Source organism: Chiloscyllium plagiosum, chromosome 4, assembly GCF_004010195.1.
Source record: "Chiloscyllium plagiosum isolate BGI_BamShark_2017 chromosome 4, ASM401019v2, whole genome shotgun sequence".
Lineage (NCBI taxonomy): Eukaryota > Metazoa > Chordata > Chondrichthyes > Orectolobiformes > Hemiscylliidae > Chiloscyllium > Chiloscyllium plagiosum.
The window spans coordinates 13563224-13579926 of record NC_057713.1 but is presented as its reverse complement, the minus strand read 5'-3'; the positions used below and the strand labels follow the sequence as shown (position 1 = coordinate 13579926).

Below are 16703 nucleotides of genomic sequence, written 5' to 3'. Positions count from 1 at the left end.
AGCAGATATATTTCGCTGTGTTGTATAGTGTTACATCCACATAGCTCCGCTAGTTCAGGATCTTTCCGTCGAGTATTTGTCCATCTATAATTAATATTATAATCTTTAGTCCATTTACTAACCGGTTTTTTATTTTAAACACCTTTCACAAGAAACATTAAAGACCTTTTATGTTTTTCTAGTTACCCTCTGTCTGGATGGGGGCAGATAAAGAAACCCCTCGTTGTTTGAGGCCTTCTAGGCTTTATATTTGGGACATTGAAATCTGATTTTTTTTTAAAGCTGGATGATTAATGAAGGAAATTCCTCTGTCAAGCAGTGTTTTTTTTAACCCAAAATATCACTCTCTCAGAGGAACTCACCCTCCCTCCCGCCACCAATTCTTTAGTGTTGCTTATGATTTAAAAATCAGGGAGTTCGGAACGATTTGAAAGGGGGGGGGGGGTGCTGTCAAAGATATTCTACCATGGTGTAATATTTATGTGTTTTGGCACAGCGTTTTGTTGTTCCTCCATAGATATCGTGAGGCTGTAAACAAATCCGAAGAAATGCTGTGACTTGTGCGTTTTTACAAAAAAAAATGATTCCTGAGGACAAGTGCTGAGGGGATTGAAGGGCAGATCAATGAATTGTTGGGAGGGAGGTGGGGATGGAGGAGGTCGGATTGGTTTGGCTCTGGTTCCAGGAGTTGGGCTGTGAGTTTGGAGGATTTACGGTAAGGTGGACCACTGGTCACTGGGATCAGGTGATTTATGAGTCTCGAACGCCGTATTTGCTTGTGCACAATGGAACATTGGGGATTTTAAACCATTCAGTCTCTTGCCTTTTTTTATATAAAAAAAAATTCGGGTGTTTTGTTTTTAAATTTGGGGGAGTGGGAGAGAAGGGACTGTAAATCGACCAGCTGCATTTCGGTGGGTGGGTTTGTGAAGCGTGAGGATGAAACGCTGATCAAAGCGGTTTGTTCCAGGCCCTGTGTGTGGGGGTATTCGCCTCTCCCTGTCTGTGGAAACATGGGGATGTGCTACAGCCTGCGCCCGCGGCTGTTCAGCGACCCCATCGCGTCAGTGTCCACCAGCAGCCCGGACTCGGAGCCTCCGGCAGCGGCTTCAGCCCCAGCCGCAGCCCCGCAGCGGGGGGAGACGGTGGAGCGGCTGCGGAGTTCCGACTGGCTGCGCGATGGCCACCAAGCCCAGCGCGGGGACCCGGACAGGCTCCGCGACTGGCAGCCCCAGCAGAACGGCGGAGAGCGGCAGCACGGCGCCAAGAAAGCAGCCCCCGAGAAACCCAGCAAAAACTGGGACAGGCTGCGGGCGGAGGAGAAGGAGGCGGAGAGGGAGGCAAAGAAAGTCAGCAAGTACATCGACAAAATCCTGAAGGAACAGAAACGCGAGTACAAGCAAACTCACCGGCTGCTCCTGCTGGGTAAGGTCATGTCAATGTAAGGGCCCCGCTTCTCTCTCTCTCTCTCTCTGTTTGGGGGTAGACTGACCCATTAAAGGGACACTGAGGGATGGCATTTCATGGTCAGTGTGCACGCTCCCTTTCCCTCTGCTCTGACAGACAACTATGGTTTTGATGGTTCACACTTTTTAATTTCATCACTTCATCCATCATTGTCTTGAAGTTTAAACTTGCGCCTCCGATCTTATATCAAAACCCATGTCAAATTAGCACTGAGCAACTTGTAAACTACCAGAGTGCTGTCAATGTAAAAAAAAAACACCCACTGAGCTGTCTTAAGGATGTGACCGGCAGGGTTAATGAAGATTTTGTCTCCTTGTGACAGCGTATTTTCCACGTAACTTTGCATCATCACCAGACCTGGCCGCGTTACACAGTCACTACAATTCATGTTACATTAGTAATCACACAACACCAGGTTATGGTCCAACAGGTTTAATTGGAAGCACTAGCTTTCGGAGCGACGCTCCTCCATCAGGTGGTTGTGGAGGACACAATTGTAAGACGCAGAATTTATAGCAGAAGTTTACAGTGTGATGTAACTGAAATTATACATTGAAAAATAGCTTGTCTGATGAAGGAGCTGCGATCCGAAAGCTAGTGCTTCCAATTAAACCTGTTGGACTATAACCTGGTGTGTGATTTTTAACGTTGTACACCCCAGTCCAACACCGGCATCTCCAAATCATGTTACATTAATGCCCTGGATGAAAATAGTGACCCTTGCAAGCATCCTTTTAGTAACGAAGGGCAGCCAATGGATTTAGTCCACTTGGGTTTTAAAATGTGCTCCAGGAAAGGTTTTTCGCACAAGAGCTGACAAGGTTGAGTGCAGCATCAGTGTGGACAGACAATTGATTTAATGGGATTAGGGTTAAGGTTTTGAAGAAAAGCCATATTAGCTCTGCTCACGTTTCTTCTCTGGTATTTGTTTCACACCTTTTTTAATGTTAGCAGCCTGTTACCTACAGGATGTTTGCAAGGGTCATTATTGTCCAACCCATTAATGTAACATGCATTGTAACAAGGTGACAAAAAAAAAATGCAAATAAATAAAGTCGAGTGAGGTGTTGGAAGGAGTTCAATGTGAGAAAATGAGAGGTTTTCACTCTAGTTGGAAAAACAAAACTTATTTTAAAAAATGTGAAACTATTAAATAGTTTAGGGGGAAATGTGGTGTCCTTGCGCAGAACACACAGTTTCATGTGCAGCAAGCAGTTGTGAAGGTAAATGGTGTGTTGTAAGGAGGTTAAAGTGGTGAAGTTACACTGTAGTTGTACAGGGCTTTGTTAAAGCATATGTGAAATTTGGAGTTTGATTACTATATCTAAGGAAAGGTTCATTTGTGTTAGAGTGATTGAAATGAAGGAGAAAGTGAGGACTGCAGATGCTGGAGGTCAGAGTCAAGAGTAGGATGCTGGAAAAGCACAGCCGATCAGGCAGCATCCGAGGAACAGGAGAATCAACATTCCGGGTAAGTTTCCTGATGAAGGGCTCTTGCCGGAAACGTTGATCCTCCAGCTCCTCGGATGCTGCCTGATGTGATTGAAATGAAGCTCTGCTAGATAGACTTTGATTTTGAGTCTATGCAGAAAGATTGATTCAAACTTGCCTATATTTGCTAGTGTTTACAAGAATGAGAAGTAATCTTTTTGAAGTTTGTATGATTCTATGAAGTTTTGGCCAGGTGGATGCTGAGAAACTGTTACCCTTGAACTTGAGGGTACAGTGTAAGCCTTTTTAAGATTAAGATGAGGAAGTCTGACACTCAATTGGTGAATCTTTGGAATTTGTTACCCCACAGGGCTGTGGCTGTTCAGTTGTTGAGCATATTCAAGGCTGAGGTGGCTAGATTTTGGAATCTGAAGGAAATGTGAGGACCAGCGCTGAAAGTTGAATTGAGGCTGAAGCTCGACCTCCCTCCTCCATGTGGGATGGCAAAGAAGGGTCAAGGAGCCATGTAGCCAATTGTTCCTCTTAAGTTAAAACAAAGAAATCTGAATCAAAAACAGAAATTGCTGGAGAAACTCAGCAATTGTGAAGAGAAAGGAGAGTTAACATTTCGGGTTCAGTGAACTGTCTTTAGAGCTCTTGGATTCTGAACATGGGACGCTTGACTCAAAACATGGAATCAGTTTCTCCCCACAGATGCTGCCAACTGTGCTGAGTTTCTCCAGCAGTTTTGGTTTTTGTTGCTCTTTGTCCTAACTATAGAATCAAATGTTTGAACATCAGTTTGATTTAATTCTAATATTAGTAAATACTAATACCAAGGTTGTTCTCTTGGAAATTTGAAATGGTTGTGTTCTGTCCAGCATACTTGCTTTTCTAAAGAATTACTCCATGTTCCACTGAATGGATTAAATGGATGTAAACCATTTTAAGTTTTGATTAAGAATATCAAATATTTAAATGAAATCTGTATGTATGTTTTGGGATTTCAAATAATACCGGCTTGCTAGACTTGAAACTTTGTTTTCTGTCCAAGGGCACCACATCCCTCTGAACTATTTAAGTTTCTTGTCATTTACAATGAGTTCATATTCTTCAAAACATAAGGCAAGATCTAAAGAGGCCCTGCTTTTTCCTTTTCAGAAAGCCAACTCTCTACAATCTTCCTATTACAGCATTTAACCATTTAAGAAATTCCAGGGTCATCTTATCACTTACTATTTTTAGCAATGTATTCCACTTGTTGATTTTGTGTGAGTTGATACTTCCTGATGTAAGCCCTAGACATGCCATTCTCCTGGGAGAGATGAATTATATTACAGGGTAATTAGGGGAGGAGAATTTGTAAAATAGTCATGGTCATTTTGAGGAAGATAAATGACAGCTACCAAACAGATCTCGCCGGATCTTCCTGAGACGTTTTTCGGGAAATAAGCAATGTAAATTGGGATTACCGATTTTTATATTATTAACTGTACCATGCAAGACATTTTACAGTCTAATGTCATTGTGTAATAAGGTTGAAATGTGTGAGTGAATTAGTGACAAGCTGAAGGAAAAGTGCAGAAGCAGTTTGTGCGAAGTGTTGAGTCCAAATGAACAGGGGATGTGAGTAAAGTGCTGTTGAGTGCATGTTGTGTGACTTAGTGTTTTAATATGCATATCTGATCTGAATTTGTATCCTTGGAAGATGGCTAAATATTGAGTTGACATCAGGCAAGTAAGTGGAGATGACAAAAGATCTTGGAGACAGATGAAAAAAAACCTTGCCATGCTCTATGTAATGCGTGACAAATTACATTAAGTTTGGGTTAATAAAAGGAAAAGTTTGTATTTATATAGTCTTCCATGACCAGGGAATGCCCCAAAGTGCACTCAAGCCAGTTAAGTCCTTTTTTGAAGTGTAGTCAGCTGTTGAAATGCAGGAAGCATTACAATTCAATATAAACAGATACAAGGCACCATATATGTTAGATTTGGTAGAAAAATGTTTGTATTTCATGGTTACAATATTATAATGTGTTACGAGGAAGTTTTAAGGTGTTGTAGTGAATGTCATAGCGGGGGATGTTAAATTGAATTGAGTTCTCCAGCCTCAGTGTTAACTGTGCAATGGCAAATCACAGGAATAGGATTCTGGATCAGTGGTGCTGGAAGAGCACAGCAATTCAGGCAGCATCCGAGGACAGGCAAAATCGACTGTTAAGCCCTTGTACCTCTTTTGCCATTCAGGCTACAGGATTTTCTGTGGTTTGCTCCATTTAATCACTTTTGTTTCATATATCTTCATATTTTTACCCAAGATATCTATTCCAGTCTTGAATATAATCCCAGAAGCTAAAGCTATTTGGGAAGGGAGTTGTAGGTTGTGTTTTATATAAAATAAATGCTCCTGAGTACACTCAGGTGATCTGACTCTAAGTTGCAGATTTTGTCCTCTTGTTCTGGATTTCCTCACCAAAAGAAATAGTTTAAACAGATCTACATCATTAAAACCTTCAAATTTTCTCAACCTTGATTAGAATACTATGCAACCTTTCTGAATTCAGGGAAAAATGAACCAAGTTTATGGAAATTATCCTCATCATTTAATCCTTAAAGCCCTTATCATCACTCTATTGAATCTGCACTCCATCCTCTTGAGGCCAGTACACATTTCCTGAGGAGGTTCGATGGCTAAAACTGAACCAAAGAGGATCTGTGCAGGGGTCTGTTCAACAGAATCCTTTTTCTTTGCATTTAAATACAGCTTTTAAATTAAGGTAAAAGCCAATCTATTGCCCCTTTTATTAACTAGTAGTGTAGCTTTTAGTGATTTGTATACATAGATATTTAAATGCTTGTTCACAGCACTTACCTTAATATTAAGCATTTGTTCTTACTTCTGTTATTCAGACCTAAAGTGAGGGACTTCACATGTTTCCACATTAAACCCCATCTACCACAAGTTCTACCACTGTTTTAGTCTGTCTGTACCATCAATGTAACCAAACTGTCAGATATGAGGAAAGGATCTGAACTTCAAAAAGACCCTTGAATGATACTTATGAGGAACAAGCAAGCAAACACAACAAAGTAATTTCAGAGATTTAAGATTGCGTTTTGAAGAACAAATTTAAGGCATGTGTCAGAAGATGGTCATCATTTACAGTGGTTTGCCATGCATGGTGTGATTGAGGCTAGAGCATTCAATTTTTCAGTTGTATTTAGAGGTTTATGATGGTTGGAAAAGATTGAATGGACCGAAGGGCATTTGATATTTTGAACAGTATCTTCTGAGATTGAGATTTCTGCCTCCGTATTTTTAGTATTTTCGGGTCCAATCTAGCGACAAAGTACAATTGCACTGTATCAACATTTCCTAGTAATTTATGAAAAATATCAAGTGACTTTAACTTAATTTGAAAGTTTAAATTATTAAGGAAAAAAGAGGAGTGAAATTGTTTCCATATTGAATTGTGTTTTGCTGACAAAGCTCACCTGTGATATTTGATTCCAGCTAAAATGTTATGGCAGTGTGTATACGTGTGTACCTATAAACATAGCTTTACATTGAGTTCATAGGTGTCTCACTTTTAATGTGCAGTCAATCACTGACCATTTTGAGTAGCAGTGACAGAAAACCATTTATGCAGTTTATATAAGGAGATGGAAAGAATCTGCTTAATCAATATTACTGTTTCAATATTAATGTTCTATTTCTATGCTGCTGTTTGATCACCAGTGTCCTTACGAAGGACATTTGCCTCCGTTTAGAACTAATAGGTCTGCAGACTGATTGGAAAATTTGTAAGTGTTTAATGGAAGTGCTGTACTAAATTTCACTGTCCTCTTGTACACCTCTGTGTGAGTGAGTGTGATGGATTCTGAAGCAATTACTATTATCTGACTAAATAACATTCTCTCTCCTTAAGCATGACATAAAAGAAACCTCATGAAGGTTGACTCAAATTGGCTCTGTATTGACTAATTCTGTTTTGATGTGGGTGTTTATTTTCTCCTTCCTTTTCCTTTTTGTTTTTAATCCTATGCACAATAGTGGATTATCGCATGAAGTGTTTGGGACAAGTTAGATCACATATCTTTTGCATACAGAGTGTTCCCTAATAAAGTGATCAGGCCACTTAGCAGCTAGTTAGTCAGATGTGAGGAATTGTTTTCCTCATGGTGATACGATGATCTGGGTGGCTGTGCCACCTGAAGAGAAGGAATAGTAACTTGTTGAAAAGGAAATTGGGAAATACTCAGGGGAGAAAAACATTGAGATATGAGGTGGGAATAATTGAGTAACTCTTCTTCAAATATGACATGATGAGTTAATTACCACCTTCTGTATTGATATTTGCTGTGATTCTAGACATTTAACTACTAGCTTGTTTTCTTCTTTGAGAAACCATGATCCACATTCCCTGATTGAGTGAATAGAGAAAGGCAAACTACCCTTAAGACTCTGATCAATGGTTTGACACAATGACCTCCAAATTTCTCTCAGCTGTTATTGTGTCTTCCAACCAACTGCTGTCCCAATACCTCTCTCACTCTACACCATTGCTTGAGAATAAGTACGCTGACTTTAACAGAAGAGCTGTAACATAAATGAAGTCGGAATGTTACTGCTACTGGAGATCCCAAGACATTCCCATACAGAATGGTTGCATTGATGTCTTTGGATACAGTAACAATGCAAATGATTGCATTGGATTAACAGAAGGTTGATATTATTGTTAAACAGCTTTCTCAACCTATACACAATATTGGTGTTGTGTTTTTACTTTTGACAATTTGTGTTTGCCTTAGCCATTTGATTAAAATTCGGTGACCAAAAAAACCCCGTAAACGTCAAAACAGTTGTCTGTGCAAAATCTTGTAAACGTGCCGTTATATGTAAGGGTTAGTATGCTAAAAATAGTGCATTTTCCCCAACACTGTTATATTCAAGTTAAGAAATATAAAGCAGGACCACATTAGAAAATGATTCTAATGGCCACAACATCCAAACATAGATGCTCAGGTAAGGTCATATGTTGGCCAACATCACTGCTGTCATTCGGTATTGTCAATACCTCCAGCCACATAGCTGGCTGCTTGTTGTTCTTTCATAGAGGTGATGTAGATGAGCAAGCATACTCAACTGCAAAGGTGAACCAAATCTGTTAGCTCTTGTGCCATGTGCTGTCCTAGGGGAGGTATGTTTGGGAACGTGAGTCCGATACTGATGCTGTTAATCTCTCTTGTAGTTTCTTTTCTGGACCAGTAACTGGCAGGAACCTATAGGCTGCTACCAAAGATCAGAGAAGAATATGAATGACTGAAGGCAAAATAGAGAGTACAAGGAACAAACTAGCCCAACACACACTGTGTTTTCTTGTGGTTTCTGTGAACCAACTGGCCTAACACTCCTGTGGTTTCAGTGAATCTCATTGAGATGAAGAATGATTCGTAGCTCCTTGAAAGTGGAGTTGCAGGTAGATAGGATAGTGAAGAAGGCGTTTGGTATATCTTTTTATTAGTCAGAATATTGAAAACAAGAGTCGGGAGGTCATGTTGCAGCTGTACAGGACATTAGTGAGGCCACTGTTGGAATATTGCGTGCAGTTCTGGTCTCCTTCCTATCGGAAAGATGTTGTGAAACTTGAAAGGGTTCAGAAAATATTTACAAGAATGTTGCCAGGGTTAGAGGATTTGAGCTACAGGGAGAGGCCGAACAGGCTGTGGCTGTTTTCCCTCGAGCGTCAGAGGCTAAGGGGTGTCCTTATAGAGGTTTACGAAATCATGAGGGGCATGGATTGGGTAAATAGACAAAGTATTTTCCCTGGGGTCGGGGAGTCCAGAACTAGAGGGCATAGGTTTAGGGTGAGAGGGGAAAGCTATAAAAGAGACCTAAGGGGCAATTTTTTCACACAGAGGGTGGTACGGGTATGTAATGAGCTGCCAGAGGATGTGGTGGAGGATGGTACAATTGCAACATTTAAGAGGCATTTGGATGGGTATATGAATAGGAAGGGTTTGGAGGGATATGGGCTGGGTGCTGGCAGGTGGGACTAGATTGGGTTGGGATATCTGGTCGGCATGGACGGGTTGGACCGAAGGGTCTGTTTCCATGTTGTACATCTCTATGATTCTATGACTCTAATTGACAGTGTAGATTGTTGGCCATTCTCTTGTTCCATGAAGCAAAGTGCATTATTCCAGAATGTTTCTTTATGCTATCTGTAGCTTTCCTCATGTGGGAGACTAACATGGACTAATTCTGTGGCATTGCAGTTTTAATAGCCAGAATAATCAAGCAACCTGCATTATACACACAAGATGTGCACTGCTCGGAAATGGTAACATTTTCTCTAACAAAGAACCTAGTCCCAGTATCCCATTCCCAGTTGAGAATCAGTGTACAGTCCCCTTTTGCCCTTCCTGAGCAGCCCCAAGCAACAGAGAGACATTTCAGACACCCAGCTATTCTGTGATGTTTGATAGATTGAGGTATCATGTGTGGTTTAGTACTGCCATTGCAGTCCTATTATAAATTGCATTAAAGCAGCCCAAATCCAATTTATATTTGTCATTTTACAGCCAACCAATCAAGGAAATGTCTTCAGAGGCCAGAAACCATCATACTACCTTGCCCCTTCATTTCCCTGTTGTATTTTAATTCCCATTCAGACTTTGCCTTTAATTTGCCTCTCTGGCATGTGAGTGCAGAACATAGGTTTTTTTTTAAACTGAGGGCAGTACTATGTTAGTACTTTTGCATCTTGTTCGAAAAATATTACTCTAACAAGAATGTTTTCAAAGAAATAATGTTCCCTGACGGGGATTTAGTGAAAATATTAACATTGGTAAAGTCGCTAATTTTCTGGTTTATTCTATATCCATAGTAAAGGTGAAAAAACACTGGATTTCGTAGAACATAGCATTAAAAAGGTTTTTCAGGCAATTCTTTCTTTTATATTTATTTTGGAAGAACTATTCAATTTGTCCCACTCCTCTGTTCTTTCCTCAAACCTAGAATTTTTTTAGTACATATCCAATTCTCTTCTTAAAAGTAACTATTCAATCTGGTTCCATCAGCCTTCCAGGTAACGCATTCCAGATCATTGTAACTTGCTGCTGGCAGGATACTCTCACCCCCTACAAGGTTCTTTTGCCAATGACCTATGTGTATCCTTCAGATTATATATCCCTCTGCCAGGGGCGATGGCTTACCCTTGTTTATTTGTACTTTAATCTCCCCTCAGCCTCCTTTTGCTCTGAGGAGGACCATCTTAACTTCAAATAATAGAAACCTTCTCTCATTCCTGTTGCCATTCTGATAAATCGCATTTACACTGTTTCCAAGGCAATGACAGCCTTCCAATTGTGTGAAGTGGAGAATTGAACCAAATTGATGCCTAACCAGCATTGTACTGCATTGTCCTGTATTCTCGGTTGCTGTATATACTGCCCATGATCCTATTTGCTTTCTAAAGAGCCTTACTGACCTGCACGGTTACTTTCAACGATTGATGAATTCACAGACAGCCTTGCAAAAGAAGTAATGGAGAAATTGCCATCTTTCTCACACCTTGAGTATGTAAGACCTGGAACTCTGTGCCTGACAGTGTGGTGGAGATCATAAGATGGAGCAGCAGAAGGAAGCCATTTCGGCCCAGCAAGTCTGCTCCACCATTCAATGAGGTCATGGCTCATCTGATAATCCTGTACTCCGGTTTCCTGCTATTTTCCTATAACTCTTGATGATTAAGAGTCTGTCTAGCTCAGCCTTTCATGACCCAGCCTCAACAGCCCATAGGGGTAAAGAACTTGTTTCTTTTCAATGTTTTCACATCCACTCTGTCAAGTCTCCTACGAACCTTTTAGAACCTCTCCATTCTAAATTCCAGTGAGTACAAGCCCACTGTATAAGATACCTGGTAACAATCTGGTGAGCCTTCTCTGGATAGCCTCCAAATGCCTGTTTATCTTTCCAGAGATAAGAGTTCCAAAACTGTTCACAGTATTCCAGCTGTGGTCTGATTAGTGCCTTGTGTAGTTTTAGCAAAATCTCTCCTCATTTGTACTTGATTTTTTTTTTAAATAAAGGTCAGCATTCCATTTGCATTCCTTCTTCTCATCTGAACTTAGATGCTTGTTTTGAGTGTTGCGTGTCGAAGGACTTTCAAATCCCTCTGTTTTGAGACTTTCTGCAGTCTTCCACTTAAAGAATATTTAGCTCTTTATTCTTCCTGCCAAAGCGCATCACCTCACGTTTGTTATGCAAATTATGAAGAAGCCACGACTTTTGGGCCTGTGAAATGTCCTATCTGAAAGATTAAAACATTTGAACAATGGATGAAGGTGTCTGTTACCCACAACTAATATGCTGCAGCAATTTGAATGATGGTAGCCATAAATAGAATGTTTTTTCCCTTTTACAATGGTGTTCTTGCAAATGTCCTGATGAGTGGAGGACAAATAGCTTCAACAAAATGTCTTTTTGTGGCAATATTTAAGCCCTTTAGTACCAAATGACTATTCGTAGAGCAAATCTGCTCTGAATACACATCCATAAGTTGGATTGTGACTTCTGGATGCATCGGATCGGGATTTTTTGATTTCTCTAACACGCTCTCGCACACACACTCCATTTAGCCTCAGCGATGTGGCAGGACTTACAGGAGAAGGTGGCCACGTGTGGTTTCTCTCCAGACTTTCTTATCTTGAACAGTTTGTTCCCACTTATGGATGTCTATTTGGCAATGTTTCAGAATAGCTTTTAAGCTCGATCTCTAATTATATAATGGCATAAATCGAGGTTGAAACTATCATGTCTTCCACACATACCCACATATGCCTTAGTGCAACCCTTCCAAAGGCAGGCTAAAGTGCCTTTAATGAGACCAGTTTGGATTTGAAGCATTAAGCTGCTTTGTGTGTAAAATAATCAGTGACTTATTTGTTACTGACTAGAATCAAACATTATCTTAAGTTCAATTGACTATAGAATAAGGAAACTAATACAGAAAGTAATCCAATTAATAGACTTGCTTAACTGTTCTGACTAACTGTATAAGCTTCCTTCACTGGACCAGACCTCTTTTATGGAACTAGCTTTTTGACTTCTCATGTATTTTCTTTTTAGCTTCTCTTTTTGAAGTTGGTGGGAAAGACTATAGTTCTGATTTTTTTACTATGATTATCATTAAGCCTGTCAATAATACCAGCAGAAAATATCAGATTTCCAACATCTGCAATATGTAAGAGCATTAAATGCTCAATGTGTCAGGTAGTTTCAGTGGCGAGAGAAACTGACTGCATTCTCCCTAATTTTGGGATTTAGACTCAAAGGAATATCATCATCGTTTTTTTAATATATAAATAAAGAGTGCCTCATCATAGATCCATTAAGCTTGGATTGCCAATGTCCCTTGTTGTATGAGTTGGAAACAGAATGCACACTGCAACATTCACTACTGATTTATTTGGAATTAGCATGTGCCCTCAATTGCATAAACATTTAGGCTTTTCTTTTGAAAAGGTTGTATGGATTTGATCAACCTGTTACAGAGGCATAGAGCTATACAGCATGGAAACAGACCCTTCAGTCCAACTCACCCATGCTGGTCAGATATCCTAAATTAACCTCGTCCCATTTGCCAGTATTTGGCTCATATCCCTCCCAAAAGTTCCAATTCATATACCCATCTAGATGCCTTTTAAATGCTGTAATTGTACCAGCCTCCTCCACTTCCTCTGGAACCTCATTCAATACATGCACCACCCTCCGTGTGGAAAAAGTTGCTCTTTATGTCCGTTTTAAATCTTTCCCCCTTTCTCCTTTAAACCTATGTCCTCTAGTTTTGGACACACTATCCTGGGGAAAAGACCTTGGCTATTCACCCTAAAAATGCCCCACATGCTTTTATAAACCTCTATAAGGTTACCCCTCAGCCTCTGATGCTCCAGTGAAAATAGCCCCAGCCTATTCAGCCTCCACCTATAGTTCAAACCCTCCACTCTTGTCAAATACTTGTAGATCTTTTGAGTCCTTTCAAGTTTCACAATGTTTTTTCCCAAAGCGGGGAGACCAGATTATGCGTGTTGAAAGCATTCTCAAATCTGTGCTGTGAAGAAAAACTCTTTCAGAATTCTGAAAGAAGCAAACTCCCCGTGTTAGAAATCTGCAGCTGTTTGCTGCTATAATTTCTGAGTTACCTCAGAGCAGAAGTAGTGTAGAGTAGCACAAACATAAATGAGAAAACCAGCTCGATCAAAGCCAATAAGGAACTTGTAAAGAAAGATTTATGAAAACAACCAAGCAAAGGTTGCTGGAAGCAGAAGAGAAACATTAGAGTGTTTGGTCTGGCAAAGTGTCATTGATACATCTGAGACATTGACCCTGCACATGCTCAGACAGCAGTATCTGACTTTGGCTAACAGAATTGTGCAGCTACTGTATGCTATGTTTGTATGAATCTATGTGAACGTATGACTTTATTTTGGTTTACTATGGCACACTGTTTTATAAGAGCATATTTCAGTTTTTGTCATACCGAACTGGCTACCAGAACCGACTAATTGATAGAGACTGGATAATTCAAATTCCGTTTTTGTCCCATGGTCAAGATGGGGAAGTGGTTGGAGAGGCTAACCTACAGGATGTGACTGTCGGAGTAAGGGGGATGAGGCCATTGGGATGGCTACTCCAGGATAAGTCGTGACCAGAGCCATGAGGTCTTAGTGGACAATATTGAGCAAAACACCAAAGAGTAACCATATATTTGCTATAACAGATTGGAGCATGGATCAGGGACAGAGGAGAATGTAGACTGAGAAATGACACAGGTTGAGCGTAGTGGTCAAAGAGGCTTTGATGCTAGAGAAGAGAGTGATGTCAGATATAACTGCCAGATGAGAATAGCAGGGACCTTTTTTAGCAGGTGACTACATGATGGATAATAAAGTATGTGGGATGTTTATATGGACATCAGGCCACATAAGGTAATCTATAGACATTGGTTAGAGGTAAGAAGTTACAAGAGGGTGTTTAGGCATATGCTTTTTGTTGAAGCTTTTCAACTTGAGGCAATGCATTGAGGTGAAGTTCAGGAAGTGTTACATAATTCACTTTGAGTTCAAAAAGGCAGATTCTAAAGTGGCTTCCTGTGCAAATGGCAGAGACCACTATTAGGAACAGGATTGAATATTGGCAGCCCTGAATTGAAGGCCAAGGAACAAGGTGATGAAAGAAGGGGCCAGGAATTGACCAATTCCATTGTAATAGTTTTGAAGAAATAGAGAGCATGGGTAAAGCAAATGTAAGGTGGCATATTGACGAGCAGAATAGGTAGTTCAGTGTATGAAGAGAAGATGGAACACCTTTTTTAGAAGCTGAAAATAGAATAGACCTCACATGGTAAGCTTTTCAATTGAGTACAATGACAGATAATTGGATTATTGTTTGCAGTTTTTTAACCTGTAGTTCTGCAAAGGTTATTACATCACTGAAATAAGTATAGCATTCACTTGAAGGAAAATGAATGCTATACTTATTCCAGTGATGTAATAACTTTGTCCTTTACTTAAAGAAAAGTATAACAAGTATTGGGGATTGGAAAAAAACAGAGCTGGAGAAACTTAAGTCTGACAGTATCTGTGAAGAGAGGAACAAACTTAAGGTTTCAATATTCCTCCACCTCCCCTTCCCCTTAATTAATCATTAAGCCACATATTCATTTCTTAACTCTTATTTGCCCTATGTTAGTTTGTATGTGGCGTGGATAATAGGTTCGGCTTCTGAATTTGGTGCTGAGCTCCTCATACTGACTCTGCAAAACCTCTGTCCATGTTGCAGTTATCTACATGAGCCATAATGGCTGATTCTTTATTTCCCACTAAGATCCTTTCCAACCCTAAGCGTGTGTGTCACACCTTGTCACTAGGAAGGCAAGGTTGAAACTTTATTGCTGGAACAGCACAGCAGTCGAAGGAGGGTGTCGGTGGAAGGGTACTGGGTGGTACGGCGGGAAAGGAAGAAGCGGAGTGCTTTGAGTCCTTCGTGATGGGGGAAGGCAACCCAACCTCCGAACTCTTGCCGTTTAGCTACAGACAACATTGTCCATCCCCCTCACTGCACTGTGGCATCATGTCAATATATTCCTTTTAGGCATTCTCCCTGCCCCTCCCTATTTGAGTTGATTCCTGCATCACTCTGCTACGGTCAGTTAGCACATCCACCCTCACGCTTATCCAAAGAAACAAAATAGCTCAAACTTGTCAGAATCAGATAAAGAACTATAGAAGCTGGAAATTTGAAACAAAAGCAGACATTGCTGGAGAAACTCAGCAGGTTTGGCAGCATCTGTGGAGAGAAAACAGTTAACTTTTCAAATCAGGTGATTCTTCATCAGAACGTCTGAGTCACCAGACCTGAAAATTTAGCTCTGTTTCCCTCCACAGATGCTCAGGTCTGCTGAGTTTCTTCAGAATCTTCTGCTTTTGTTTCAAACTTGTTAGAAATCTTAAGGCTGAGGCTCCTGCATTGTTGTCTGTTGCATCCCCTTCCCTGCCTCACTTACAATCACACCTGCCTTCACCTGCCAGTGACCAAATCAGAAGACCCTATTGTACACATTTGTGACCATCACTTAAAGTACCAGGTAACTTTCATCCTCCTCAATCTGCCATAGCATTTGTAGTTTAGACTCCAGCTCAGAAACCTGGAGCTGAGGCTTCTCCAGTGACAGATCTACAGATCTTACTGCAGACATGTTCACCCTGGGAAAACCCCAGCCTCCAGGCACTCCTACCTTCCACACATAGACTCAAAAGGGAGATGGTGTGTGTGTGTGTGCTCTCTCGCTCGCTCTCCCTCCTGCCTGTGTTGACCAATTTCCGTGTCTTTTCATAAAATGTTAATTTCAGTTCAGGCAGTTGTCATTTAGTCCATCTTAATTTCACAACCTCTGTCCTTAATGATTGCTGTGGCCATTTTACATCAATTTTTTGTCCTTTTTTTAAAAAATAATTTTACCTATAGAAATCCCAGTTAAAGTTAGATTATATTGCAAGATTAATATTCAGGTAGTCTATCGCCACCATGACAGTTTATTACAAATCTGTTTGAAGAAGCAAGATTTTATCAGGAACATAAGAGCAAACAAACTATGAATGCTGAATGTACAAAATTACAAGTGAAAAAATGTTGCATTCAAATAGCCACTCTCATGATCTCCAGAATGCCTTAATCCTTAACAAGCAACAATAGATATCGAATATCCTTTATTGTTACGTACTTTTTTTTAAAACATTGGGTAATCATATCTACTTAACATTGTGCTGTAATATGAAGTAAACTGCTGCTTGAAGCAGAATTCGTGGAAAAAGATCAAATAATTATTGAGTGAATATACTGAATGGTGCATAAAATTTGATTTGTTAATTTTGCCCATCTAATAATTTGTGGTGATGGAGGCTCTTGCGGTGCAGTGGTAGTGTCACTGCATCTGAGCCAAGAGGGCTGAATTCAAGTCCCACCTGCTTCAGAGGTGTGTAATAACATTTCAGCATGATGATTAGAAAACAGCTATAATTAGTGATGGGTAAACCAAATTTTCTTTGTAAAATGACATCCAATCAATACTTCATATTCAACAAAAGTTTCTGAGATGAAGATTTCCTGGTTTTAAAGGTGACTGAGAATAAGTTTTTTTTGTTATGTCTTAACTCTGAGAATTGTAGGGGTAAAGGTGCCTGGGGGGACAATGAAGACGTCCAATTGGAGATACTGGGAATGTTTGAGTAAGAGTTAC

General features: G+C 40.2%; 1 protein-coding gene across 1 annotated transcript in view; it reads left to right on the top strand.

Moving 5' to 3' along the window:
- The first annotated feature begins 723 nt into the window (after positions 1-723).
- LOC122548864 (guanine nucleotide-binding protein G(s) subunit alpha-like) overlaps positions 724-16703 on the top strand; it is a 294455-nt gene continuing 278475 nt past the window's right edge. The window contains exon 1 of the mRNA XM_043687749.1: positions 724-1425. Coding sequence (XP_043543684.1) covers positions 1014-1425 — 412 coding nt within the window. The 5' untranslated portion in view covers positions 724-1013. The remainder of the gene's footprint in view (positions 1426-16703) is intronic.